Source organism: Melanotaenia boesemani, chromosome 14 (assembly GCF_017639745.1).
Source record: "Melanotaenia boesemani isolate fMelBoe1 chromosome 14, fMelBoe1.pri, whole genome shotgun sequence".
NCBI classification, from domain to species: Eukaryota; Metazoa; Chordata; class Actinopteri; order Atheriniformes; family Melanotaeniidae; genus Melanotaenia; species Melanotaenia boesemani.
In genome coordinates this window covers 22,213,315-22,241,130 of record NC_055695.1, presented here as the reverse complement: position 1 = coordinate 22,241,130, position 27,816 = coordinate 22,213,315, and the positions used below count along the sequence as shown (strand labels likewise).

The 27,816-nt window shown below is 38.1% G+C and overlaps 2 protein-coding genes across 2 annotated transcripts; one reads left to right on the top strand and one right to left on the bottom strand.

The window, feature by feature from the left end:
- The first annotated feature begins 358 nt into the window (after positions 1 to 358).
- tnni3k (TNNI3 interacting kinase) lies at positions 359 to 14,322 on the top strand. The gene is made up of 25 exons (XM_042005557.1): positions 359 to 486; positions 727 to 835; positions 994 to 1,079; positions 1,451 to 1,548; positions 1,753 to 1,863; positions 1,945 to 2,043; positions 2,128 to 2,266; positions 2,501 to 2,645; positions 2,729 to 2,833; positions 2,926 to 3,020; positions 3,120 to 3,269; positions 3,351 to 3,434; positions 3,516 to 3,572; positions 4,075 to 4,167; positions 4,257 to 4,314; positions 4,429 to 4,623; positions 5,819 to 5,923; positions 6,014 to 6,066; positions 7,869 to 7,921; positions 8,466 to 8,598; positions 9,515 to 9,624; positions 10,752 to 10,811; positions 10,903 to 11,072; positions 11,933 to 12,012; positions 13,554 to 14,322. Exons 1-25 carry the CDS (start codon positions 447 to 449, stop codon positions 13,631 to 13,633), a joined length of 2,508 nt encoding a protein of 835 aa, XP_041861491.1. The 5' UTR covers positions 359 to 446; the 3' UTR covers positions 13,634 to 14,322.
- On the bottom strand, positions 14,319 to 27,293 carry erich3 (glutamate-rich 3). Its single transcript, XM_042005556.1, has 14 exons — positions 27,067 to 27,293; positions 25,553 to 25,646; positions 25,311 to 25,436; positions 25,131 to 25,202; positions 24,702 to 24,830; positions 23,067 to 23,225; positions 22,686 to 22,895; positions 22,104 to 22,284; positions 21,808 to 21,994; positions 20,475 to 20,707; positions 20,214 to 20,357; positions 19,713 to 20,075; positions 18,407 to 18,541; positions 14,319 to 18,309 (listed from the first exon to the last, which is right to left on the bottom strand). The coding sequence occupies exons 1-14, from the start codon at positions 27,084 to 27,086 to the stop codon at positions 15,059 to 15,061; spliced, it is 5,304 nt and encodes a 1,767-aa protein (XP_041861490.1). The 5' UTR covers positions 27,087 to 27,293; the 3' UTR covers positions 14,319 to 15,058.
- Positions 27,294 to 27,816: the final 523 nt, after the last annotated feature.

Here is a 27,816-nt window from a genome sequence, read left to right as displayed (position 1 = left end):
TCAAGTGTTTAGGGCTCTTTTAAAGAGCAGCATCTGGGAGAAAAAATGAGTTAAAACTGAAAATAAAACTATAATATGACACTAAACAAAGCTGTGCTGAGTTTTTTTCCCCTGCAGTGCTATTTGAAGTGTGCTGTTACAAAAAAAAAAGATAATAAACCGACAATACTTTTTCAGACCATCATGCATACTCTTGCATCCCACATGTCTATCAGGCCACACATGATACTGACTGATCACCTGCTTTGTTTTAAACTGTATCCACACACAGTGGCGTGAGATAGGTTGTCATAGTTGTGAAGCATTCCACTCTCGGGTTTATTTTTAGTCGAGAGCCATGATCCCCCCCCTTTATTTGGGCCTTTGCAATAGTAACAAAGTGAGAGACTGTCTTCCCGTCTTACTTTAGTTTACGATAGCACATATAAAAGTCTAGGACGCCTTCAATGGGAAATTACAAATCAAGACCATCTCAGACGTGCACAGGTAGTGTTTGAGTTATTTCAAAAGGTCATTTACATATCCAGAGAACTGAAAAGCAATTTTTCATCGGGATAGGAGATATTTTTAGACTTCAATATTGATATTTTATGGTAGCTAATTCACAAATACAGTATATACGGTATTAACTAAACTATTCAACATTTCTCCATGTATGTTATGATAAGCGATGTAAGAAAAGATTCAAAGATTAATATATTTGGTTCTGTCAATGTTTGCATGAAGATGAGTGGAAGAAGAAGGTGGGTGAGTCCTACTCTGTAATCATTGAGAAGCTAGAGGATGACTTCCAGCTTCCAGAGAGTCAGCAGGCAGACCTTAAACTTGCTTTCAGGTGACAAACACTCTAAAAGTGGAAATCAATCTTTAGGCGTCATTATGCAAACAACATTAAATCTGACAGGGCTGACGTTCTGCTTAGTTCAGTAACTTTTCTGTATCAGTGGGTTTGTCATTTTCACAAGCAGGTGATGTTGATTTTCTGTGGTGCAGCTCTGATGAGGCTTTTCAGAAGGTGAACGTGAGCTACCGAACAGAGAAGGGGCTGTCACTGCTGCATCTCTGCTGCGTATGTGGAGGTATGCATGACTACTAGAGTCTATTAATAACTCCTTAGCAAACTGTGACAGTGGAAGGAAGGATTACTGTGGTGCTGGCTAACATTATTGTATTTGGATGACCTTTCTGGTGTCAGCAGCATAAAAGTAAACAATGGAAGTGAAATAAATAGTACATAAAGGTTTGATATACCAGTAAATGTTAGACAAACATAAGTTAAAGTTTAAGAAGCACTTGAATAATTCAGGTGTTTTTTTGTTTTTTTTTTTATTGTTTTGTTTTCTTTTCTTTTGGCTGTTGTTGTCTGCTTTGTTATTTCATTCACAATTAGAATGATGTTATCTTGAGTGAAGTATTTTATTCCTACATGATCTAATCGATTTGTATCCAGGAAACAAGGCCCATATACGCACCCTGATTCTTAAAGGCCTGCGTCCTTCTAGACTGAGCAGGAATGGCTTTACTGCACTTCACCTGGCGGCTTACAAGGTGAAGGAAATTAAAGAGCAACATGTTTCTTTGAAAGTTTTCTATTTGTCATCATCTGGTTAAGAGCTTTTTAGAGTTTAACCACATGGTGGAGTACAAGTACACACATAAGCCTGTGTGATGATATAACTTTGCAAGCATGACTTTGAAGGAGAAGTTAAATTTGATCTGAGGATGTTTTCTTGCTCTGCTTGTGTGCTGCAGGACAATGCAGAGCTGGTGACTGCGCTCCTGCATGGTGGGTCAGATGTGCAGCAGGTGGGATATGGTGCCCTCACAGCCCTGCATGTTGCCACTCTGACTGGACATCACGAGGTGAGAGAAAAAAAACAAACAAACAATGGACTGTACTGATTTTATGACTTTATATTTCTTTGCTTATTTCTGCCCCACCAGGCCGCAGATATACTCCTACAGCATGGAGCTTATGTCAACGTACAGGATGCGGTGTTTTTCACCCCACTGCACATTGCCTCCTATCATGGCCATGAGCAGGTGAGTGACTCATAAATCTTAAATCCAAATAGATTTTCCTCAAATGATTTTTCACATTTCTTCTTGTTACTTTCTGCCTTTCAGGTGGCAAAGCTGCTGCTGAAGTTTGGGGCAGATGTGAACGTGAGCGGTGAGGTGGGTGACCGGCCGCTTCACTTGGCTGCAGCTAAAGGTTTTCTTGGCATCATCAAACTGCTGATGGGTGATGGCAGCAAAGCTAATGGTGAGACTCAAGACTTAGAGTTAAGATTTACTTGAGATAATTAGTCTACAAGTCAAACATGTGTTAATATATATTTTCATTTCTCTTATAGTTATTAAACACCATTTATGTTGATCAGTACTCACAGTCTAAACCTATTGATTTCCTTCTTCTGAAGCCACCAGGGGGTTAATTTCAACATGACTGCAGGGATGATTGCTGCACTTCCACTAATGATTGTACTCCTCTTACCAGTAAATGCCCAAGACAACGAAGATCACGTCCCTCTCCACTTCTGTGCCCGTTTTGGCCACCATGAGATTGTACGTTTCCTTCTTCAAGGCAGCTCTGAAGTTCAGCCTCACTCTGTCAACATCTATGGGGACACACCGTTACACTTGTAAAGGATTTGCAGTCTCACACGTCTTCTCTTCTCTCCTGGTTGATGACTTAAACATTGCAGTGAATTTTGTATTTCATTAGGGCCTGCTATAATGGCAAATTAGCTGCAGCGAAGGAGATAATACAGCTTTCTGGCACAGAAAGTCTTTCAAAGGAGAACATTTTCAGTGAAACAGCACTTCACAGGTACTGTCAAGCCCAGTTGGCTGATTTATCCAATCTTGAGTTACAATCTCTGTAGCTCTTAACCGAAAATAACTTCATATTTTGTGTCACAGTGCATGCACCTTTGGTAAAGACCTGGAGATGGTCAAATTCTTGCTGAGCCAGAATGCAATGAGCATCAACTATCAGGGCAGAGACGGACACACAGGTGACTCTTCACATGCTTTTAAATGAAAATGACAACTCAGTTAACCTATACTGAAAGCAAACTGTGTTCACGCTCTTTGTGAGTGCTGTGACTGTTCAGCTTTACACAGCGCCTGCTTCCATGGACACATCCGCCTGGTACAATTCTTGTTGGACAGCGGGGCAGACATGAACCTTGTTGCCTGCGACCCCAGCAGGTCCAGTGGGGAGAAGGAAGAGCAAACATGCCTGATGTGGGCTTATGAAAAAGGTGTGTTTATATGAAAATGAGCTGGGTTGTCAGAAGTGACTGATGAAAAACCTGTTTGCATTCTGACTTTGTGTTTCTCAGGTCATGATGCCATTGTCACTTTACTGAAACACTACAAGCGTCCAGACGATTCTCCATGTAATGAGTACTCTCAACCAGGAGGGGGTGAGTGATATCTTGAAAATAAACTGCTATAAAACTGTACATAATCATTTATTTACATGTATGAATGTTAATTTCTTCCAGATGGGTCCTACGTTTCTGTCCCGTCTCCTCTTGGAAAGATTAAAAGCATGACTAAAGGTACTGAGGTGGACTGAAGCACAGCAGATTTCCTAAATCACTGTCATCTGCACACACTGTATCTGTTACCAAGGGAACAGTTCAGATGCTGATCCCTTGGTAGAGACACAGTGGCTGCTGTGTTTTCCTGACAAATTGTTTGGTGTGTGAAGTATAGAACAGTTACTGAAACTACCATGTAGGGGTTCTTTGGGAATAATTGACCTGCAGAGATATATGTTTAAAGCCTGAAACAATCTTAAAGATAATTATCATACTTAAGCCAAGATTTACCTTTAAATATTGCTCATAACTGATTCATACTGCTACACCAATATTCAACACTGCAACCATTATGTAAACATGATCAGATTTGAACTTTTTCCACATTTTAAATTAAACATTTATGAAATTTGCTTGTAGCAGTCAACTTGAAAATGGTACAGTGAATTGAAAAGAGCGACACATTTTGTTTCTGTGAGTTCTCTGTAGGATTTATTGACATATTAAACTGTGTTTTTAGAAAAAGCAGAAGTTCTAGTGCTCAGGGCCAGCCTCCCATCTCATTTCCACCTTCAGTTGTCTGAGCTCGAGTTTAATGAAATAATTGGATCTGGTAGGTCTATTCCTGTTCACTTTTCCTGTCAGCTAATGTGCTTACAAATCTGATAATATTATTGATGACTGTATGTGTTTCACACACAGGCTCCTTTGGGAGAGTCTACAGAGGAAAATGCAGAAATAAGATTGTTGCCATAAAACGGTATTTTCAGTTGTTTTGTTTGTTTTTCCACGCAAACAAAGATGTGATATAACATGCCTCCCTGTTAGAAGGAACATAAAACTAATTAGTCCTTTAATTGTCACTCCTCCACAGATATCGAGCCAACATGTACTGCTCAAAGTCAGATGTGGATATGTTCTGCAGAGAGGTTTCCATCTTATGCCGCCTCAATCACCCTTGTATCATCCAATTTGTGGGGGCGTGCTTGGATGACCCCAGTCAGTTTGCCATAGTTACCCAGTACGTCTCTGGAGGCTCATTGTTCTCCCTGCTGCATGAGCAGAAGAGGTAAAAAAGACACAAACTCCCTCACAGTTGTGTTTGCATGTTTATATCACACTATACTGACATTTTCTTCAGAGATTCATCCCAGTCAATCAACATTTACTGCTGGTTAGTCAATCAAACAACTAAGAAACACAAAGAAAAGACAGAAAAACATATGAAAAGGAAATGCAAAATGACCACAAACTGATGGAAAACAGGTCTAAAAGAAGTACAGAAGTAGAGGCACAGTAACCACAAGAACATAAGGGACTAGATACAACAAGAATCCCAATATATGCTAATTCACTGCAAGCATGGTTAAGCCACAGCATGGTGGCAAAAAAGTACCGGGACTAGGGGAAAAACAGCACAAAGAGACACAGTAACACAAAAAATCAAGCAGAGATTTAAACTGTTGTCAGCCACATTGAACAGACTTAAAAAGTTACAAAATAGGACAATTACAAATTTTAAAGCATTTGTAACACACACAAATCATAAAAGGATGCAAAATAACCACAAAGACAAAACTAAGCAGCCTCATTATTAGTCTCTTTATGTCTCCTCCAGTCTTGTTGAATGTCTTTTATGCAGGACAGGAATTGGCCCTTTATGTGTTGGGAAATCAGCGGTTTTACAGTCTTGTTTGTACAAGCAAATAAACAGAAAATCTTCTGATCTTCAATCATCTGATACACTCATCAGCATTTTGAAGTCACTTCATCATGTCATGTGAATTGATACAGCCTTAGAATCATCCCTGCAACCCAACGACTTAACCAAATGATCTGACGGCTGGTGTGTTGTACTCCTTTCAACATGAGTTTATATTGGCTGGCGTCTTAATTGACAAAGCTTTAGAAACTCAGAACAAGCTTTGGAGCAATGTGATCTGTTACTATCAGGGCTGATAAATTAGATATAGCCAGAGGTCAAACTGATTGAAGTAGTAATTTGGTGTCGCAGACAAAGCATGTTTACACAATGCAGTCAAGTCATTGAAGTCTTATTATTATCCTTGGAAATGTCCTTTCACCAATCTCTGTCCCTTAACTGGGATCATCATTGATCCAGATGAAGGGTAGTGCTAACTGTGTGGCCAGGTGCTATCTTGATAGACTGTCTTATTGATCTGTGTAAAGTGCTGTGTGTGATTGGCAAGAGCCATTGATCTGGCACTAAGTGGTTGCAGCTTTAATGATGTGTCAATGGACAGGCTTATCGACCTGCAGTCCAAGCTCATCATTGCCATCGACGTGGCCAAGGGCATGGAGTACCTGCACAACCTCACTCAGCCTATCATCCACCGGGACCTCAACAGGTTGGTGCCACAATAATAACATGTGGTGGGTTGGTAATGGTGGTTTAAAACAATTACCGTCACTAAAAACTAAATGCATCTCCCTTCCAGTCACAATATCCTGCTTTATGAGGACGGACATGCAGTGGTGGCTGATTTTGGAGGTAAGGTAACATTGTCTTTGCTCTGCACAGAAAAATAAAGTTGTGACAATTAATGAATATGTTTCTCCAGAAGCTTAGGGTGACCAATCCTGGTTAATTTAAGTAAACATCAGTGCATTCCTGACACCTCTCTACTCATGAGCAGACTAATGGCTTATAATTGTCACTTTTTGGGCAGAGAAGCTGCTCCTCACCCCTTTTTTGATGCAGCTTAAAAATATATACCTCTTTATGTGGTAACAAATACATCATTTTGTGTAATTACAATCCAAAAACTGTTTAGCAGGGCCACATACTGTATGCAATCATACAAAAAGCTGTATTTTTATATAAAACTAGTACAATAGCAACACATCAAATGCTGAAAATGAGATGTATTTATTTAAATAACTCATAGATGTATTATGGAAGATGAGAGTGGCCATGGCTACAATTATTCATTTTTTATGCCGTTATTGTAAGATCATTAGTTAATTATTCCAGTATGGAAACTGAAAGCAACCATATTTGAAATACGTTTTAACATCATCATCTTAAGAAAACATATTTTTTTCTGTTACAGTTTATTTACTTTTTAGAAACTATGATGAAACAAAAAAGTCTTTCTTTTCCCTTCAGTTACTGTTCATAAATTTTTTATCAGTTGTGACAGTTATCACATAAATTAGCCAGTCTAATCAACTAACTGGTCCTTTTCAGCTTCACATTAATCATTTCTATTTGAGGGGAAAATCAACGCCTGTCAGTCAATCTGAAACATCACATCAATGTGATATGAATTTCTTTTAAAAAGATTTTTTGTGAATTATTCTGAATCTTTTAGTGATATATGAAGTACTTTCAACAAGCATATCTCCAAGATTCTTTGCAATTTTATATACAGAATGATTTTTAGATGTTAAAGATAAAGTGTTTAACTTTAAAACAACACCTTACTGCAGCTGTTTTCATACATGAACACGAGAATTTCTTGAGAATGAACTAAAAATTTTGTTCAAGTTTTATCTGCAGTTGCTGCATTTACATCAAAGCAGGATGTTTTTTTTCTGCTGGAGTTGAACAAGAAATATTCACATCTGAGTAGAGCAAAAAGACATGATGTAAAAAGTATGCTGCAAGCCATGTAAAAATTTGACAATTGTTTTTGTGTTGACATAAATGCCATGTGCAAATGCTCCAGAGCAAAGGTTATCAACCTATTTTCTTTGGGACCCCCTTCATGCAAATACTAAAAAGTCATGGACCTCCTGTCCCACCCCGTGCTAAAACCATGCTTGGTTTTATGCTTTCAAAAGTGAGATTCTCATCATAAATAATGCATTCTGGCTGAGTTCTGTCCTTAGATACAGCCAAAGTTAAATTAACAACATATAGCCTCAAGGACCAGGTTGGGAACCACCGCTCCAGAGTATATGCTGCTGTGTTAACACATGGGCTCACTGTGATTTTCTGTAGTTCTTTCTCTTTTTAGCTTTCTAATGTTTCACTTGCCTCTTTGGGTTTCTCTCTTTCAACTTTCTTGCTACTGATTTGTTGCCAGTTAATCTGATAAATTGTGAGACATCTCACCAGCTGCTTAGAAAAGTGCTGCAGGCATAAAATTCAAACTATTGCATTCTGTCATTGTTCATTTTTAAACATTTTACACAGCATCTCCCCTTTTTTAAGAAAAGGTGTTTGGATTATGCACTTAAATATAAAGTAGCAACATGTTTAGTTATGATACTGTTTATATGATATATATTCTAAACCTTATTATCAGTTTTTCTTTGACCCTTTCATGTCCCTCCATTTCTCTGCAGAATCCAGATTCCTACAGTCTGTAGAAGAAGATAATATGACCAAGCAGCCAGGGGTGAGTGCTGTTTGCTCCTTTTGATTTATTTGACGACACAAAAAACCTTATCATATGAGTGTTCTCCCACTCTTTAGCCAGATACCTCTCACTGCTGCATCCATGACAGAATAAATAACTTTAAAGAGAGAGGGAGAAAAGCTTGTGCTGTTATTTTGTATGGGTTTAAGCCAGAGCTTCTGCTGGCACCTGCCATCAATTACCTCCCAGCTACAAAAGAAAACTGCCTACATGCAGATTTTGCGTGAATATGCTGACTCAGTACTACACATTGCTTTGCCTGCAGTTTGATGTTAAGTGTGTTGCATCTCTTGGGAGCTGCTTGTTGTGACGAACTACTTGCCCTTGCCAGGACGCAGTGTTTATGCCGGTAATTGGGCCCCATTTTGTGTGTATGTGTGTGTTTTTGGTTTGACTTAATGTCTTAAAAAACACACCGATCTTCAGCCTCATTAAACCCAGACTGCAAACAAAAATCTCTTTGCAGCAGTTTTCATTACCTGAGCATCTCCCTGCATCTGTCTCTGCTTGTGTGTTTGTACAGAACTTGCGCTGGATGGCTCCTGAGGTGTTCACACAGTGTACACGCTACTCAGTGAAGGCAGACATGTTCAGCTACGCCCTCTGTCTGTGGGAGCTGCTCACTGGAGAAATCCCCTTCGCTCACTTGAAACCTGGTCATGTCTCCTCAGATTAGTCTCATACTTACCAAAACTCAGATTATTGTTGCAGTCCATGAAATAAATGTGTATTGACTACTTACATTTAGTCACTCAGCTGGTTGATAGAGGAGACCGGGTTTTTCTATGTTTTAAATTACATCCAATGAACACTTTGATCTTTAGGTGAGGTTCCCATTTATTTAAAAAAACAGCAAATACTTTTATAGATTAGTAAAAACTAAAGTACACTGATGTTTGCTAAAAAAAAAAAAAAAAAAACAACAACAAAAAGTTGTTTTGTCACCTCAGCACCCAAGCATGATTTTTTTTGTTGCACATACATTTTAAAATCACACTGCTCACACACTGATAATTATCAGATAGTGTTGAGTGAAATACTCAATATATGCATTTAGAATAGAATATAATAGAATAGAATAGAATAGAATAGAATAGAATAGAATAGAAATACTTTATTAATCCCTTCGGAGAGCCCTCAGGGAAATTTGGGTACCAGCAGCAATACAACACCAACAGTAAAGCAGGACAAGCACAAGACACAATAAATACAGGTACAAAGCAAAATAGAGGCAAATAGAATGCAATAAATATAACAATAATAACAATAAGATAAGTTAAATAAAACTACATAAACAAGCATTGCACACAGTAGAGGTGGAACAGATTCCCAGTTCACTATTGCACGTATAAGTTATTGCAACTGTTTGTATGGGTTATTGTGCATGTGTTGTATCACATTACATGTAATTACATGCTAATTACATGCTAATCACATATTTAAGGCTAATGTTAATTTATTATTAGGAAGCAAAATGTATGCAGTCTCTTTATAGGCATACTGTATAAAATTAACATAAGCTCAGAACTGGGACTTTTTTCAGCTAAATCTGAGATGTTTATGTGTTCTTAGCTGCTGCTGCTGCAGACATGGCTTACCATCACATCCGACCTCCTATTGGCTACTCCATCCCCAAACCCATATCTGCACTCCTATTGAGAGGTTGGAACTCCTGTCCAGAGGTAAAACCCTTGTTAACTTTTCCCTCTGTTACATTTAAGCTTTGATTATAAGAGATATCAACCCTCATAACAACTGGGTATACATTTCATGAAACTGTAAAGTAGTTTTGATTGGTGCACCACACTGCCCAGCATGTACTCAGCCAAAAAGTGCTTTGTAGTTTTGAACTTTTAAACCACTATAATCTCATCCATGTCATTAGCTATACTGGAGCTCAGAGTCAAATGATGCCAAGTCAGCCAATCCTTCAAGCTCATGCAGCAGTAATGAGTAAGAAAGTCCCCAGATGATAGATTACTGCAGGACCTCTATGTTTAGGAGAACACTGTGTCCGGATTGGTCCTCCCACTGTGCTGTGATGCTTAAAATTAGCTGGGGATGTTTTCCTCTTTACCTCATTAAGATACATTATTTCAGGGCCTCATTTCTCCCTCTGTGGTACATCTCCTTCCTGTTTGCAAGTTAAGGTTACCCAACCAGTCACTTGTTTGCCTGCCTTTGGGATTGCTTGTCCCAGTGAAACTTCATGAGGACATTTTATTCCATAAGAGTTGCAACAAGATTTTAAATGCATACATCTTAGTTAGTACCTCACCTACACAGTACTCCACTTCTCTAGGACATACTACACTGTAGATAGAGAAATACATTTAATTAAGTCTAATAAAGACTATATCTGTTGCAATGGGTTTTATATAATTGCTTTCAGAATTTAAAAATGTAAAATTGAGCAGGTTATGGTTAAAATAATCAACATGTTAATGTTGAAAAAAACAAGTAGATGTTTAAATTTTTCCTGATTACAATGCTCAGTTGTGTTTTCTTGGTACTTTTCTGTGTTTTCATGGCTTTGTTTTGATTATTGAGATGCAGACACACCTTGGTTACCATGTGAGGATGCAATGTATAATTGAACAGCTCTGAGGGGGGCAGTGTTTGTTCCTTTACAGTGAGGCAAGAGATCTGAAGCTTGTAGAGGCAGAGTTCACCTTTCTTTCATGTGTGGGTGGACTGAAATAAACAGAATACACAGACTAGTGTTAGAGATTACAGCTGTGTGTCTCTTTCAAGATATTACTGATGCCTGTGGAAAAGAAAAAAAAAATGTGTGTTTATTCAATTTCAGGACAGGCCAGATTTCTCTGAAGTGGTGTCCAACCTGGAGGAATGCCTGTGTAATGTTGAGGTATAAAATATTCATTATATTCTCCCCGAGTTCAACACCACTTTAACTGAATTATTTCTGTTTTGGTTCATTGATCTTCTGGTGAACATAGCTGATGTCTCCAGCCTCCAGCAACAGCAGTGGCTCCCTGTCGCCCTCCTCTTCCTCTGATTGTCTGCTTGGGCGAGGAGGACCTGGCCGGAGCCACGTGGCTGCCCTGCGCTCCCGTTTTGAGTTAGAGTACGCTCTCAACACTCGAGCCTATGCCTTCTGGACTCAGAGGTAGGTTTACTGTACCACACTGAGATAAATTTACTGCATAAATGGTTGTGCAAAGGTGGCTCAGGTTAAGGAGTTTTCATTAAGATTTATTCTTTTAACTAAGTCACCTGTTGCCATTAGGTTGTTATTTACAGTACACAGCTATTTATTATTTATTTGTTTATTTATTTAGAATATCACTACCACATAGTACCAATACAATTTAAATGTAATTTCTCAAGGCTTAAAAATATATGCAATGAAGCCTAAAAAAAAAGACTAAAATTAGTAGATAAAAAGGTGAGTAAGCTTTAAAGGCCTCAGTAGAGGACATTCAAGTCCTCTTTTTGACTTCAAATTTAGCTAACATAAATGACAGACATATGATGTCTGTGCTTTTTGAAATTTTGTTAAACAAAGTCCGAAATCACCATGAACTCTCTTTAAAGCCTCATTCCAATAACCACTTAAGTAATGGAGGGAAACTGAATTATCCGGACACCAAACAGGAAACAAAGAAAAGCAAATGTAATGTAAAACATAAACTGCATAATGACTTAAAAGGCAGATCTCTATTAGACGCTTTTGTAAAAGAGCTGGAGACTAGAAACGGTCATTATGAACGAAGCAACATGATGTGAGGTTATCACGCATGGTGCTGCCTTTATTAGTGTTCCAGTAAAGAGTTCAGGAACATGCAGTAGTCTGCAGAAAGGGAAAGCAGTGTTTATCAAGCATTACATATCGAATGTCTTCTGCTTGTATCTGACTTCATCTCAGCTGTCTTCCTGCATGTTAATGTAGGAGTGTATATTTCTGGACACATATTGTTTTTCAATGGATTAATGAATGCGGCTGAGGATATTCATTTTCATTTTCAGTGAGCGCCGTCGAGCTTCTGGAGGCCTTTCACTGGAGGAACTCAGGAGGAACATGCAGTTCTCTCCCATCGATCGAAATGGTTTGTCTGCAGAATACATGTACACATGTACTGCATCATGACAGGCATTGTGTTTAAGGTAGAGATGCGGCTGAAGCTGGTATTGTTTTCTTTTTGTCTGTTTGCTTTGACTGGTTTACATTGTCCCAAATACAAGACAAGGGCTGTACATCACATTTGATCATAATATCAAGTTCTATTGAATTAGTGGATAATGGTTCAATGTTTGCCAATATCACAAATTCCAGCCGGATACAATTTTGATTCAGTTGGATTCAGATTTCAGAAGCCAAGGATTGAGTAAAGACCATATCAACCATATCACTTCCCACAATCACTTCTGTTCATATAAAGTCACAAAAAGCAACTAAAATATCAAAATATAACTTGATAATATTTTTTATTACTTCTGAGCTCAGACATTTAAACGAAAAACAATCTGTTCTTTTTGAGCCTAACTACTGAATTTTGGCAGATTTTTATACGTTGGTATTTCTTAACAAACGCTAATTCGGCACCCGTCTTGTTTCCTGTCTCCTCTCTGAGCTTTCTCCAGCCAATAAAAGTTTTATCTCTAGCTCTGTCACCATCTCTCTTTCCTTTCCTTGCTTCCTCCAATGATGTTCTCTTGCAATTCTTTGCTGAGTCAGCCTTGTTGCACATTCATAAGGAAAGCCAAAGTGCTATATCCAGTTACTGGCGTGTCACATAGTTACATAAAGCAACATACAGCTGTCACATGATGCCCTGGGCTGGAAAAAAAATCTATTTAGTGCTGTTTCTTAGCTTTGGGACGCTGCACAGCAACATTGGCCTCAGAAATGTACATAACGAATGTCAGTGTGCCATAAAAATTAGGCAAAAGCACAAAGTTTTAAGGTCAGAATCTCATGTAGTGATGCTTTAGAAAAATACAATGTCCTATAATCTTGTATTTGGCTTCAAAATTTTAACATAATTTAAGTGAAGGTCTGAAAGAGTAGATTTTTATTTCTATTCATTAAAGCAGGATATACTATAAACCTTGCACCTATTTAAATTCTTAAAATACTTTTTAGAACATAATTATAATAACCAGTACAGTACAGTCTGACCTTATTATAGTTACACACCACACCTTTGGATATCAGCATATTCCTCATCGATTTAAAATGACAAATTTAGTTTTTTTAGAGCAAAGCAAGTGCAAAAAAATTCATATATTCTTTCTTAAAGATATCTTACAAGTACTGTATTGTTATTTGACTGAAATTTGCATTTTGGATTGATACTATTTGCATGTATGAATGTCTTGTGTCACCGTATAAACAGCAGTGAGTTGTAGGTTTGAAATGACTTCTTTTTCCATCCTTGCTTCGATTAACTTATCAGAGTTTTGGACTTTTTGTGATATTGATTTATAACTGGAGTAATGTAGAATATCAACTTGCAATATCTGAACATTGACTTTTATTATTCATGAATGTGCATGTTAACTGTAACTTGTTTAAACTGTTAATGTTAATTACTGACTGAGGGAAAAGATGGTTAGTGTTGGTGCATTTATTTTATGTTTCTTCCAGGCTACGTTTCTGATCCCATGAGCACCATGAGGTTCTGCTCTTCCTTCAGCAACAATGGCAGCTTTGAGGACAGCAACTAAACAACGATGGAAACCCTTTTTATTGCAACACTATTAATTCAGACAAAGCTAAATAAATAGGTGTTAGAAGAAGGCACTGTTATGTATACTTAAAGACGCACTACAGAACTTTTGCAATTTTCCCAGCGATGCACCCCCTATTGTCAGCTAATGTGGCATCCATCTTGCATCCTACCTGTACTGTGAGATCTCTCCAGCCAGCAAAATACAGTTTTATCTTGACTTTTGTTCTGTCCCTGTCTCTCTTTGCCCTTCTCAGCTAACTTTACTGAATCAGTTATGGTGCATTTTCAAAACGGCTGGTGTCCCAGATGAAAAGGTTGTATAGTGCATTTTTTTGGGCCACTTGACGCTGCTGGGCTGGGATGATGGCTCCAGAGATGCACATGATAGATGTCACTGTGCCATCAAACAAGTCTGGAACACAAAGTTTCCATAGTTGGGAAAGTTACGTAGTGCGTCTTTAATAGTCGATTTAGGTTTATTTATTACAAACTGTATCTAAAAAAAAAAATATGTGTGACTTCTTTTTTATTATATATTTAAATGTTTTGATTTTGTGCAAATAGTTTATATCATCACTGCTTATGTTAAAATACATCCTCTCCTTTGCTTCAAAGAAAATAAAGACAAAAAAGTGAAAGTCAGTGTTCACACTTAATAATTTTATTATTATAAATTGGCCAGATCACACAAGCTGTCAGCCACTGACAGATGTCACATGAAATGCCGAGACCTCACAAAGCCAAACTTGACCTAAACATGAGATTAATAGACAACGCTAATACATGTTCATTAAAGAGATTGTGTTAGCAGCAAGGGCCATTTGACATTTCGTTAGGCTAATCATCATCAGCCTAATTCTGCTGTTGCTGATAATGTCACTGAGTAATCATGTCAGAGTACTGACAGAAATGGTCACAAACAGTCTCAATTACAGACGTCTGATGAAAGCTGGAGTCCTTGTAGCCAGTTGGTGGAAATGTAAAGTGTACTAGAGGTAAGCTAAAGATGTGGGAGTCTGACAGCTATGAATTATTCAATTATCTGTGAGCGTAAGTAGAAGAGTATCTGTTTACAGGTAATAGGTGATATCAGCTGTACTTGATCCCACACTCAAACTACGCCTCATTGGTACTAACAACAGGAAGAGATGCTCTATTGTAAACATGTTATGCAGCAGCCAAAACTCCTTGTGCGTTTTTTTCTTCATGGTAAATCATGGATGAAAGGAGGCTTGATGACGATCAAACCTAAAGTCATTTAGTGTTCACCTCTGAAAACCCTTCTACACTCATTATAAATGCTGTTATTATTAAAGGAGTTGTCTGTGCATCTTTTTAAATGGTTTACTTTTATAACTTGTTTCTTTATATAACTAACAAACAGTATGTTTTACCTTACTGAGCTCTGAGCCGAGCAGCTCTAATGTCCACTCTCAGTCCGTGTAGCAGCTAGTAAAGGATATGAACTTTGACCAAACAGTTTTTCATCCACTGAGAAAGTGCTCAGCCGGTCATTAACAAAAGTTTGTTTGATCTCTTGGATCAGATTTCTGTCTAGTCTCTCTCCCTTAAAAGTCTCTTCTGAGGCTTCAGATTGGATCTCTTCAGCATGGGACTCCTCTTGGTCTCCAACTTCGGACTTCGATGCTGTGAAATCATTTGTTTCTGTAACTTGACTTTTTTTGTCTGCTTCATCCTGTGTTTCACCTGCATCTTTCTCTCCATCTGGACTCTTTGATTCATTAGGCTCTTCTGTCTTGAATGAAAGATCAGTTGCCGTTTGGTTTACATTCATGTTTGCACCACTATTGGTAGCATTTTCTAAAGTGCCCTCAGGTTCGATGGAACCTGAGAAGCTTTCTACTTCAGTTTTAGAAAATGTATTTTTCTCATGGGTTTCTTGTGTTGGCTCATTTTGAGCTTTGTCTTCTTCAAATGATTCCCTGCTTTCTTCATTCTCCTGTGGCTTCTTCATCTCTTTTACAGACTCTCCGTCGCCTTGATCAGTTTCTTCATTTTCTATTAAGCATTTCACCTCTGTCTTCTCTTCCAGTCCTCCAGCTTTTGGATCATTCTCATCATGCTCATCTGCATCAGGCATGCTGTTAAGGTCTGACTCTACTGCTTCTAATTGAGTTTTGTCCCTTGACTCCTCTTCATCTTTTAGCTTGTGCATTTCTTCCTCATCACCAAACACCATCTTTACTGGACTCTGTGATCTCTCCAGCTCTGTAGACTCTGATTCCTTATTATTTACGTTGGATATTTGAGTGTTTGAGACTTCTCCCTCCAGATCTTCTAAAGGCTCAACAAACGTTTCAAAAAAATTTGATATCTGGTGCCTGTTTATCCAGTTTGTGACCATGTCTGTGTTGTCTTCTTTTGCTAAGGCCTCTCGAGTTTCTTCACCAAGAGCAATGTACTGTTTCTCATTATCCGCCAGGTTTTGTGCTTGAGGTTTGAGCAGCACACTTGCTCCTTCCTCTGAGGCTTTGCTCACCTCCTCCACATCCACTTCATTTTCTCCATCGGCAGCAGAGAGGTCAGCACCAGCTGCAGATTCGTCAGTATGTGCATGCATTTCAGTCTTGGACTCTTCTTGATACAATTGGCTTGAAGAACAATCTACATCAAGAGTTGGTTGTGCTGAAGATTCTTCCTGAACCTCTATAGGAGCAACCACACTGTTACTCTCAATGTTATTGTTGTTTTCCATTGAATCTGACTCTGTGTTTTTCTGATCAAGATCAGACTTGTTTTCATCTTGCTCTGTTTCCTCGCTGACTTTTATCTCATCTGATTCAACCTCCTTTGATTCCAAACCAGACATCTCAGGCTTTGGGGAATTTTTGGCTGATTCATCAAACTTTGCCACACCATCATTCTCTTCTTCAGTATTCCTCTCTACGGTATCAGCTCTGTCATCTTCAATCTTTCCAGACTCTACAGTTTCTTCTTTTTCCTCTGTGCTCTCACCTTCACTCGGCTCCTCTGTTTTTCTTTCCTCCTCAGCCTCCTCTGCTGTTTTTAAATCTGTTTGTTCATTTTCTGCAGCCTCTTGCTCATCTTTATAAGGTTTGCTCTCAGCTTCGACAGAGATCTCCCCATTTTCAGCATCAGTTTCTCCTTTTTCACTTGATCTTCCATCAATTTCTGCGTCTGTTTCATTTATTGTTTCCTGTGTTGGTTTTTTCTCATCTGCCGCTTCACTGCTATCAACGTCCTCTGACTCAACAATATTTTCGGGAGATAATCTCTTACTATCCAAATTTTCCTCTTCATGTTTCTCAGAAATCTCAGATGGCCCTTCCTCTTCTTCTGTGGTTTTCTCAGTGACATCTTTATTCTCTTGACCTTCTTCATCATCTTTAGTCTCTGCATCTTTTTCCTCATATTCCTCTGTCACTGAAATTTCTGCTCCATCATCTTTTTCTTCCTCAGCTATTTTCATCTCACTTTCTTCTTTATCCTCAAGAATTTTATTAAGATTAGTCTCATCCTCCTCTATATTTTCTGGTTCTTCTACCTCCTCTTCATTTACAGCTTTATCTTCCTCATTGAGAGCTTTCTCTGTTTCTTCTATTTCATTTTCTTCTGTATTTGTGTCATTTTCAGTACCTTCTGCTATGTTTTGCTTTTCATCAGCGCTCTCATCTACATAATTTTTGTCATTACCTTCTTGTTCTGTTTCATTGGTATCTCTTTCCTGAGTATTTTCATCTTCTATCTCCTCTGAATTTATATGAGCTTGTTCTTCATCCTCCTGAGCATCTTTCTCAGATTCCTGCTTCTCTATTTTTTCATCTACTTCCACAGATGTATCTATCCTCTCTTCTTCTGGCTCACACTTTTCTTGCTGGCTGTCATCCTTGCTAGCCCCCACTCCTGATGTTTGTCCTGCTTCTTCTTCTTCTTCTTTAATGTCATCTTTACTGGTCTCATCCTCTATATTATCCTCTGCTGTCTTTTCAGCCATGGAGTCTTCACACTCCTCTGGAAAGCTACTTAAATTCTCTGGTGTGACTTCAGTTTGTGATGCTGCAGCTCCATCATCACTGTCTGCCTCTTGCCTCCTCTCTGCGTCTGTTTCAGGTGCCTCTTCACAGCTGAGGGCCTCTTGCTCCTCTGAGGACTCAGCTTTGATCTCCATTGTCTCGCTTGTCGTCATCGCCTCCACCTCTGCATTATCTGGCACTGCTGTCTCATCAGTCTTTTTACTCGGCTCTGGTGCTGACGACTCATCCTCTTCTCTGCTTTTTGCCCCTTGCCCCTTTTCATCAGGCAGAATTTCAGTCTCCACAGCAGTTTTCTCATCGCTGTCTTCATCATTCTCTGCAGCTTCAGCATTATCAGATTTAGATTCTTCAAGAGGATCTGCAGTCTTGTCATCTTGAGACACATTTTCTTCATGTATAGGAAGCTCTGATTCACCTGGTTCCTCTGATTTATGTTCCTCTGCTGTGGTTTCATCAGCTTTTTCATCTTCCTCCACTTTACTGACTTTCTCGTCTTTGGTGCTGCCACTGCTGTCACGAGGCTCTTGCTCAGCATCCTCCTGATTTTCTGCCTCAGACACCTCCTCTTCTTTCTGTGCCACTTCACCATCTGTAATTTCTTCACATTTCTTCTCGTTAACAAGTGTCTGCTGCTGTTCTGAAGATGTATTTTCATCTGGAAATACAAGACTAATTTAGTTAACAAAAAGTGTTCTAATGTCTTGTGTTGTTTTGTTTTTTAATCTATTACAACAAAAATGAAACTATGGTACCTTCGTTCTTCTGTTTGGAGCCTTTATCTGTAGATTCCTCCTCCTCCTCAGTGCTGGTGTCGCTAAGTTCAGGCTCAGAGCTACACTGGGATCCCTTCAAGATGGCTTCTGCCAGTTTCTCCTGCACGGATTTGACTTGAGAAAGACAGAGAGATGGGGTGCATGTGATTACAATAGCCCACAGTGACCAACGGTGGGAAAAGGTTCATACAAATGAAGCTGTGTTTAAAGAAAACGTAAAGATTCAAAGGAGAAACATCGAAAAAACCTAGAGCCATAAACAAATACATTTTTAATCCCTTCAGTAAGAAGCATAAGAAAGCAACTCAGCATGCAAAATGTTAATCAACATGCACAAAACAAAACCACATGGGAACACAGTGCAAACTTTCTAATCTTCCAATATAAGCCTTCTCTGCATGCTAAAAAAATGAAATGAGTGGGTAAATTACCAAAAAGTTTAAAATTATGCTCCCAGAACAATAAGAATGACAACCTCACTTTGCTTAAGTAAATCATCTCACAGCAACTCATACACATAAGATTTTATAGAGGATGTGAGTTAAATACTTAAAATAAATGTTTTTTTTTTAAAAAAAACCATGCGCCTGCTTCATTTGTTTGCGTACACGCTATACATGAATATGCAGCAGCTCTTGACAGCTGCATATTTTGAGCTTTTTCAGATACAGCAGCGTATGCAAATTTATGGTTTATTTTTCCCTTAGTGGCTGCTTCCTTCCTCTTTTCTGATTGCAATTTTACCCCCCTGAGGGCTCTTCTCTTTGTTTGCTGAACAACATTTTGAAATCTTTATTCATTTCATTGCTTTCTCACTTTAAATAAAACTGCATAGAGCAGACAAATAAATAGTGTTTTTCTTAAGTAAATCCAATTTTTTTTACACCTACAACACTGTGAAGCTTTTGTAATAAAGCAATACAATGAAAAGAAAAATATCAGACCGTAGCCCCAACCCACAAAGAAACACACACATAAGAAGCACAAGAAAAAGACATACATTTTTACACCATTAAAATGAAAGAAGTATCCGTTTTTTTCATTGTTTTATAAATATTGCAAGAAGCACTGCAACAGTGATTATTTAGTTGTCATCAGAGCTGTAATATGATACTATTTAAACCATATTCAGATTCCAAAATATGTGCTGTTCACAGACTTGCTGGTGGACTTGACTGCAGCCTCTAATGTGATAACAGTTAAAAAACCTCTATAAAAAGACACATTTCTTCATTTTATCACCTAGGTGAAATCTCCAGAGCTAGAACTGTTGGTTTATACTCACCCCTCTCCTGTTCTTTATTATTTTTGCTCTCCTCTACTGGTTTTTCATCATTTTGATCTCCTGAGGTGTTATCACTTTGTTTATTTTCGGCTCCCGAGGGGACGCTGGTGTCAGAAATCTCAATCTCTGTACTGTCCTCAGCACTGTTACGTATGTCTGAATCTTTGGCCAAAGCAGACTCGATCTCTGTGGCAGCAGTCTCTTCTGGATTCGGTTCATCTTTTTCATCTGTTGAGGCAGCAGCTTCTTCTTGATTGTCCTCCTGAAGTTGATTCTCATCCTTTTTACAGTCTTTTGTGGCTTCAGCATCACTCTCCTCCTGATCACTGGCTGAGAAACTGGAACCTGAGTGAGACTTTAAGTCTTTTTGTGTAAGAAAGATGGATTATAAAAAATAATACATTTTTTGTCAAGTATTGAATCTCTATAAGAATACTAATGGGTATTAAGTAATTACTACCAGCATTTTTCTGGAATTTATGTGTTCAAAGATTCTCCCACCTTCTTTCTCATCATCTTCTGATTCAGAGTCTTCCTCTGAAACCTGCCTTTCAGTTTCACTGGATGGAGAGGGAGATTTTTCTTCTTTTGTCTCTGCCTCTTCTATTGGGCCTTCATCATCTGCTTCAAAGTCTTCCTCATAATCTGAAGGTCAGAAACACACACAAAGGAGCTTAATAGTTTTCATGGTATGGAAAAGATCTGTGAATCTTTGATTAAAAAGACAGTTATGCTTGGGTTTGTCCTTGGGTGTTTATATACCATCTCTAACTTTCTCTTCCTCAGGAGCTGTTTTTTCTCTGACTCGCGTCTCCGTGTCATGTGCTTGCCTGGTTTCGCACTCTGAGGGGGAGGCAACATCCCCCACAGTCCTCTCAGACTCCATCTCAGGAGACTTGTTTGAGCTAGTGGCTGATTCCTCTTGTGGTTCTTCTTCTTTGACCCTCTTTGGTGGAGGAGTTGGTTTTTTGTCTAGCCCCATTGCTATGATGCACCTAAAAATGAATTAAAAGAACATGCCATCAAAGACACAAACAGCATTTTTATGGAGTTGTGTTAACACAAAAATACTCACAGACATGTGAAAAACTGTAGAGTCACTGAACAAATTATCACCACAAATGATTCTACTTTCATATACTAATGAACTTTATTTATGGTTGATAATAGCAAGTGCTTTAGAATTATATGGAAGATGTGTGGCTCTGTTGAACTGTGGGAAGTGAGTAAAAGTCTGCTTGGTTTAAAATGAAAAAGTGAGCTTTCATTCAATTTCTTTAATAAACACAAAGTCAAGTTTTACAAAAGACAGTAGAAGTTTTTTGGGTAATTTTTATAACTGGGCACAATAACAAAGTTGCAGGTGAGCAAGTTTTGCATTTCCACTTGCAACCTTGGTTTATAATGAATAAAGTCAGGAAAGCTGCTTCCTGCTTTTATGCTAAATTAAACACTGATTTTTACCTAAATTAGAATGCTTTTAATCTTCCAGTCAAACTGCAAAATGTTGAACTTTGCTTTTGACAGCAGTTCTTGTTTTCTTTGTTTTCTTTTTTTTAAAAATAATTTCTGTTGTGTTATATTGCTCATTACTATGTTTATGTTGTTATGTATTATGTTCTATCAGTGGATTCGTAGATCTTTCATAGAATGTATATAAAAGATAGAGGTAGCAACAGCAGCATTAACTATTAGTTTAGGATCATTTTTAAGCCTGAAACTAAGAATTTTGACTATTGCCATCTTTGATCTTTTTTTATGCTCTTGACAGTGAGTATGCAGAAACTGTACATGCCCTTACAATAATTCACTTCAACTTTAGTTTTACTTTTCCAGACCCAGAAAGAGCTAGCATCTCAAATATAGTTTGTGTTTTTCTCTTTGGCTCCTTCAGCTGTCTTTCACAGTCCAAACAAATGTATGTTTTGGTTGACTGGAGATGCTGTAATTGCCTACAGGAGCCTGTTTGTGATGGAGTCCAGGGCATACCTCATCTTTTGCCCCATATCAGTCGAAGATACATATTTAGTAATTGTTTTGAAAAAAATATTATAATTTTTAGGCTGAAGTGCACTTTTAAAACTGAATATCTTACCTGTAACAGGGAGACGCCCCCTCTACATTAGAAAAACCAAAGTGTCCAAGCCTGCCACCAAGTCGGGAACCTTTCCTGTGTTTGAACTCACAGCAGGAGCTCAGCCGCTCCACCTGCAGCCCGTTCAGGAAGAAGGTCAAGCTGAAGGGGAAACCTCTGTGTCTCTTTGAAATAAATTGAAAACTCTCTGCAGGAGAGATGAAGGGAGCAGATAAAACAAATATAAAAAAAGCCATCCTAAACCCAGTCCATATATTCCTGCCTATGGTTTATCTCATTTTATCAAACACACTGACCTCCCTCCCGAAGCTTTCCCTTGTACACACACAGGTTTTCTCCTCCACAGTGCTGCTGAAACACCTGGACCTCATCCCTCATATAGTTTATATCATGGAAGAGATGCACCGTTTTGCCAAAGTACACCATGTTTACACACACTCTGCTCTGGTGAACAGAGCTCCTCACCCATGGGGGGTTCTGAAAGGAAAAAAGATGCAACTTATTGTCACTTTATCAGTTTCATGTTTGGCATATTTCAAAGTTCAGCCTATCATGGACTGTAATAAACCATAGTGAGTTATATAAGTCTGGATGAAATCCTCCGTATCTCAAACATGATAATTAATAATGCAAATTATTCTCATCGTGCATCAATTCAAAAATCAACTATCATACAATACAGTTGATAGTTGTCTAAATAAATTCAGCTGTAAATTGGTTGATACAATATTCATAATTATGTTAATATGACACTTCTTCACATTTGTCATGATAGATTATGTGAACTCCTTGTTCCTAATTAAATCCAAAGGGGCAGGTGTTTCTATTTGTTATGGAAACTTTTGTTGCCAGGCAAAAGCATAAAAGGAGTTTAAGACCTCAGTGACGTCAGCACTACTGGAGGCGGTGGTAGGAAGCAGTCTGCGGCCTCTGACAGTGTTGTTGGGGGTGATTTTCACTCCCCTCTCTTTCCTCTTTGCTGCTGGAGGTACCGGTGTCACAAAGTTGTTGATGACTGGGAGGAGGTAGGGTGAGACGCCATGGGAGGCCTCCTTTGTGGTTAAACGTCTGCGAGACTGCTTGTTCATCTTTAAGAGAAGTCAATGAAGTCTGAATGTGTTTTCAGAAAGAATGAGACTGAAATATCTGACCAATTATCCATCTGTTATGAAACAGTGTTTTCACTATTAAACAACATGACAAACACATATTTTTTTCATTTTTCCATTGGGAGTGTGAGTCGTGTGTCTGATACTCACTGTGCGGTTGAACGGCGGGTCGCTGTCCTGAGAGGTCTCGTGGTGTCTGTAAGGAGAGCTGCGTCTGACCGAAGCGGTGGTGCTGTTGCTGTGGATCGGCTTCAGGCGCACCGGCCTCTGCATCTTTCCTGGAGCTGTGTTTGGTCTTGATGAGCTCGGCTGTAACAAACAACAAGCCGTAACAAATTTTGAAAACTATGTAATAATATGTTACACCTTTATAGTTCTTTTATATAATTTCTTTTACATGCTTTCTTTGTATTTGCAATATTTGTTTTCAATAGTATCATAGTTTCCAAATATGGATCTATAAAGTTTCCTATTACATAGAGAAAGTGCACGATCAGTAGTTTTTTTTTAGAGGTTTTTTTTTCCTATCTTTAGATTTTTCCCCAGGAAATTTAAACCGATGTGTTTTAAACAAGGCTCGACCTGCTGAGGTGTGAGATGTTTGCAGACTGGAGAAAAGGGAGATTTCTCAGTGTTAGCTCAGAGATCAAGGACAGGATTACTGGCTCTGTTTGTTCTGGCATGAAGCTCCGTAACTTTTTATGTTTGAGAGATAAAACCACTTCACTCAGATCTCATGTCTGAACACAGAGCAAACAGCTGGTGACATAGTCTTTAAAGTTAAGAGTCAACATTGAAGTAAGCATGACAACTATCAGCATCATAGTTTTCATCACAAATGTTTATCACCTGAGAGAATGTCACAGACATCATTCAAATGTGCAGGATGAGTTGGTGCAGATCAAATTGTTTGCTCATCAAACAAGCTGTGTCAGAGGGTCACATTTTTTAGCAAAACAAGGAGGAAGATAGGAGGGATTTGGTTTTGATTTGTTTTTGTTTTTTGTTATTTTTTTGTTTTGTTTGCATGCTATATATATATATATATATATATATATATATAAATCTAAATTAAAAAACACATTGATTAACCTGCAATTGTACAACTGAATAATAAATTTTTCTCTGAAAATGTTGCATAATTCTGTATTATTATCAAGCTAACACTTGAGCCAACAGCAATCCAGTTTGTCTTTGCTCAGTGCAGATAGAATAGAATAGAATAGAATAGAACTTTATTTGTCATTGCAACATGTGCAACAAAATTTCACTTGCTTAAATTAGATGCCCAGTTAATAGTCTTGTAAGCAAATGAATACAAAAAACTAGTTGTTAAAACAACATATGATGATTTATTCAGTGAAAGTGGCATCAACCTGTTCAAATTAATTTCATCAAGAGAAAAAAAAAACTTTATTTCCCAAATTTCTAAACAAATCCTCAACGGAAGTTTGATTTTGATCAGCATTAAACAGATGATACAGTTTGACATAATCAAAATTAACTTTAATATCTTATCTAATAAAACACAGATCTGGTCAGTCGATTAACCTTAGAATGAAAAGTCCCACAAGAGGATGTTTTAAATTATAGAACATAAGGGAAAAAGAAAAATAAGTCAACGTTTATATTTTTTTTCTAGTTTATATGTTGAAAACACTTGAATCGGTAGATTTATACCTCTGTCAGACCAAAGCTGCTCCTGCGTTATTCGCAGGCTAATACAAGTATGATTACAATGTAATTCAGCCAAACTACTAATCCAACAAGGAGGATTTAACTCACAGATTCAGAGGATTCAGAGTGCTCCCCCTCTGGTCCGGAATGCTGTTTCTGGATGCTCCTCGCACCAACGGGTGGATGGGGAGACAAGATGCGAAGAATATCTTCCTCACACCTTTTGGGGCGCTCCACCTTCCAAACAAGAGCAATTATTATAATACTGTATGCAGCTACATATGGAGAAATCAGCCCAGAACTGAGACATATTTCAACAAACTGATTTCTGGGACTAAATTTAGACTGTGTAAAAATAGGTGATTCATGCAAGTTGCATCCTCTTTGAGAGACACTGCTGCTTATTTATATTTGCAAATGAGCTCTTGTCATCAACAGTTCTTTTTTTCATGAAGTTTAAGAGCCAATTTACAAAAGAGGGCAGCAAAGCTTATTTAAATTATCATTTAAATGATATCTTGGCTCTCTTAAATGTACCTTGATCTTATGCACTCTTTCCCTCCTTGCATACTCCTCCAGTTTCTTTTTGATCTCGACTTGATGGAGACGCTGGAAGGGCAGCAGAAAAAATTTGCATGGGTTATTATGCTAGAAAAACCACAAATTAGCTAACAGTGGTTTTCATTAACTGCATTTTATCTCTTTTACACTTCCTACCTCCATCTCCAGCACCTTGTGGAAAATGGCCTGAGCAAGGCATTCCCGGACATGCCTCTGGTGGGTTCTCTGGATCAACTTGTGTCTGTACTCCTTATCTGGAACAATACGTCCACTCCTGGTGATCTAATGACAAAAAAAAAAAAAAAAAAAAAGTAGAGTTCTCAGTAAGATAACTTTACAAAGACAGACTCTAGAAGAACCTGCAATGCCATATGAACTGAGCCACTGCACCGACTTACCAGTCCTGCTCTTTGCAGGTGTCTCCTAATTCGAGTGCTGCTAAAATACCCAGCGAGATGTTTGTCTGTGAGGCTGTTGTAGGTTGAAATAAGTCTGCAGAAGAAACACACACAAAAACACACAAGAAATACTAAAGTCAGTCTAATTGCATGATCATCTAGACTTAGTTTGTTTTGACTACAGCTAATCAAATTGTTTACTGGGGCACGGGAGCATGCATGTTTGTTGGCAGTGGCTCTCTTGGACAAGACATCAACTTGTCCACAGACCAGTTTGCTTAAAAGCAGGGTTTTTTTCCAACACAGATTTGATTTCCACCAGCATTTGTGAACATCACAACAGGATCTTACAACTACAGAGTCTGTTACAGGTGTCTGATTACGTACAGGAATTAGAGGGGATGGCACACTTGACCCTGGCGGCCTCCTCTTTGTGCACCTGGCTTTGTTTGCCTTTGGTGCTAGTCAGTTTTGGCTGCAGATTTCTCTCTAACCTCAAAATTCTTATTTGTTATTTAAGGGCATTTTGCTTTGAGGAGACTCCACAGAAAAATAACTGTTAATGTGAACAGATAATATTAATGTGAACGTTCATAAAACTATAAATTTTTATTCCACCTTCATTTCTTGTCAGAACTTGTTCGGTGTTATTTGAGTATACGGTTACACGCTTTGTTTAGTTTTTTTAAGGCCTTATGAGTACAATAGCTTTACAGCAGTATTAGCATATGTCTGAAGCACATGATGTACATCAGCTGTACCTTTCATTTCCGTGCTATAATGATAAGTTACAACTTTTGTCATCATCATCATCATCATACAGCACACTTGCAAAAAATGTTGTAAAAAGGTAAAAAGTAAATAAATAACACAATTAATAAACAAACAAACAAACAAATTAATAAATATCAATATTTAACATTTTGATGGTGGATAGAATAACTGGGTCCTTATATTGGTTTCATTGGCAGACTGGCATCCTAAATTTCCTATCCTATATTTACATTTTTTTTTCTGTTGATGCTATTCTTTTATGATTATATTCTGGTAATTTTTTCATAAAAAAAAAAAAAAAAAAAAAAAAAAGCTGTTTTAGAAAACTGCCATCTTCGTATTGTTTCTCCTAATAACCATGTACTGGTTTTGGTGGACTCAACAGTACTAACAGAAGTTTATAAAGCTAAAAAGTTGCATTACAGCAGGCACTACAGCTAGTTTCTATGTCCCTGTGATATTTGCATTAGTAGATATTAGTAGATAGCAGCCTTATAATAAAATCATATTGTGCTTTTGTGAAGCACTTTCTTTAAGGTTTAATTTTTATTTCTCTTCAACCCTTATGTAATCATATATATATATATATATATATATATATAATAAAAGAAACATACAAATAAAATTAGAATAATGAAGGAAACTGATGTAAATATTAACTATATTAACTGGATACGTTACAAATGAAACTTAAAGCTGGTTGTTTCATTACTAAATATAAATAAGTAAACTGCTCCTACCCTGGGTTGAAGTGGCTCATGGTTTTCAGCTCGCGCTCTTTCCCCGCAGTCTCTGAAGCTCAAAGTACCATGAACTCTGCTCTGTCCTTGCAGAAAGATGTCACAGCCAGTGTCAGCTCAAAGCAGAGATGTCACAAAGTAGATTTGAAGCTCAGCAGGACCGGAGCTGCACCTCTCCCACCGCCGAACTGGTGCCACTCACCGGTTGCCATGGGAGATCACGTGACTAAGTTGGTTTCCACTTTCAGAGTCCCACTGACATATAAACCAGGAACCATACACACAGACACCGCGAACCAATTATTTCTGTTAATATATTTGACCTAATTGATTTTAAAAGAGCGTTAGCTGTCCTTTGATGCTCGTTTACTCATTTTGTCAGGATGATAAGAGGCACACTATCATTTACTGGACTGTTTGATGATACCGTTCGACTGTGCATGGACGATATTATTTTCCAATGAAGAAAAATTTACCCCCCCTTTTTTTTAATATTCTCACTGATAACAGCCTAATGGAAAAACAGCCAGTTAAAAAAAACAACACAAACAAACAAACAACAAAGAAAGATAATAATTCAATACCTTGTTTGGAGCTAAACATTTTGCCTGCTCCAGTAACAGTTTTGTAACAGTATACTGTCTTATTGTGATGTAGTGACACAGTAAGCAACTGGGAAACTGAAAGCTGGCAGAGTTACTGCCAAAATATCTCCAGAGATATACAATGTGGTTGTGCAGTCCTGCTGAC

Coding starts and splice junctions, on each gene's coding strand:
- tnni3k (XM_042005557.1), top strand. CDS start 447: ATGGGAAATTACAAATCAAGACCATCTCAGACGTGCACAG. Junction 2,834..2,925: donor AGTGAAACAGCACTTCACAG/GTACTGTCAAGC, acceptor TTTGTGTCACAG/TGCATGCACCTTTGGTAAAG. Junction 7,922..8,465: donor ATATGACCAAGCAGCCAGGG/GTGAGTGCTGTT, acceptor GTGTTTGTACAG/AACTTGCGCTGGATGGCTCC.
- erich3 (XM_042005556.1), bottom strand. CDS start 27,086: ATGAGCCACTTCAACCCAGG. Junction 25,647..27,066: donor ATGAGCCACTTCAACCCAGG/GTAGGAGCAGTT, acceptor TTTCTTCTGCAG/ACTTATTTCAACCTACAACA. Junction 20,708..21,807: donor GGGGCGTCTCCCTGTTACAG/GTAAGATATTCA, acceptor ATTCATTTTTAG/GTGCATCATAGCAATGGGGC.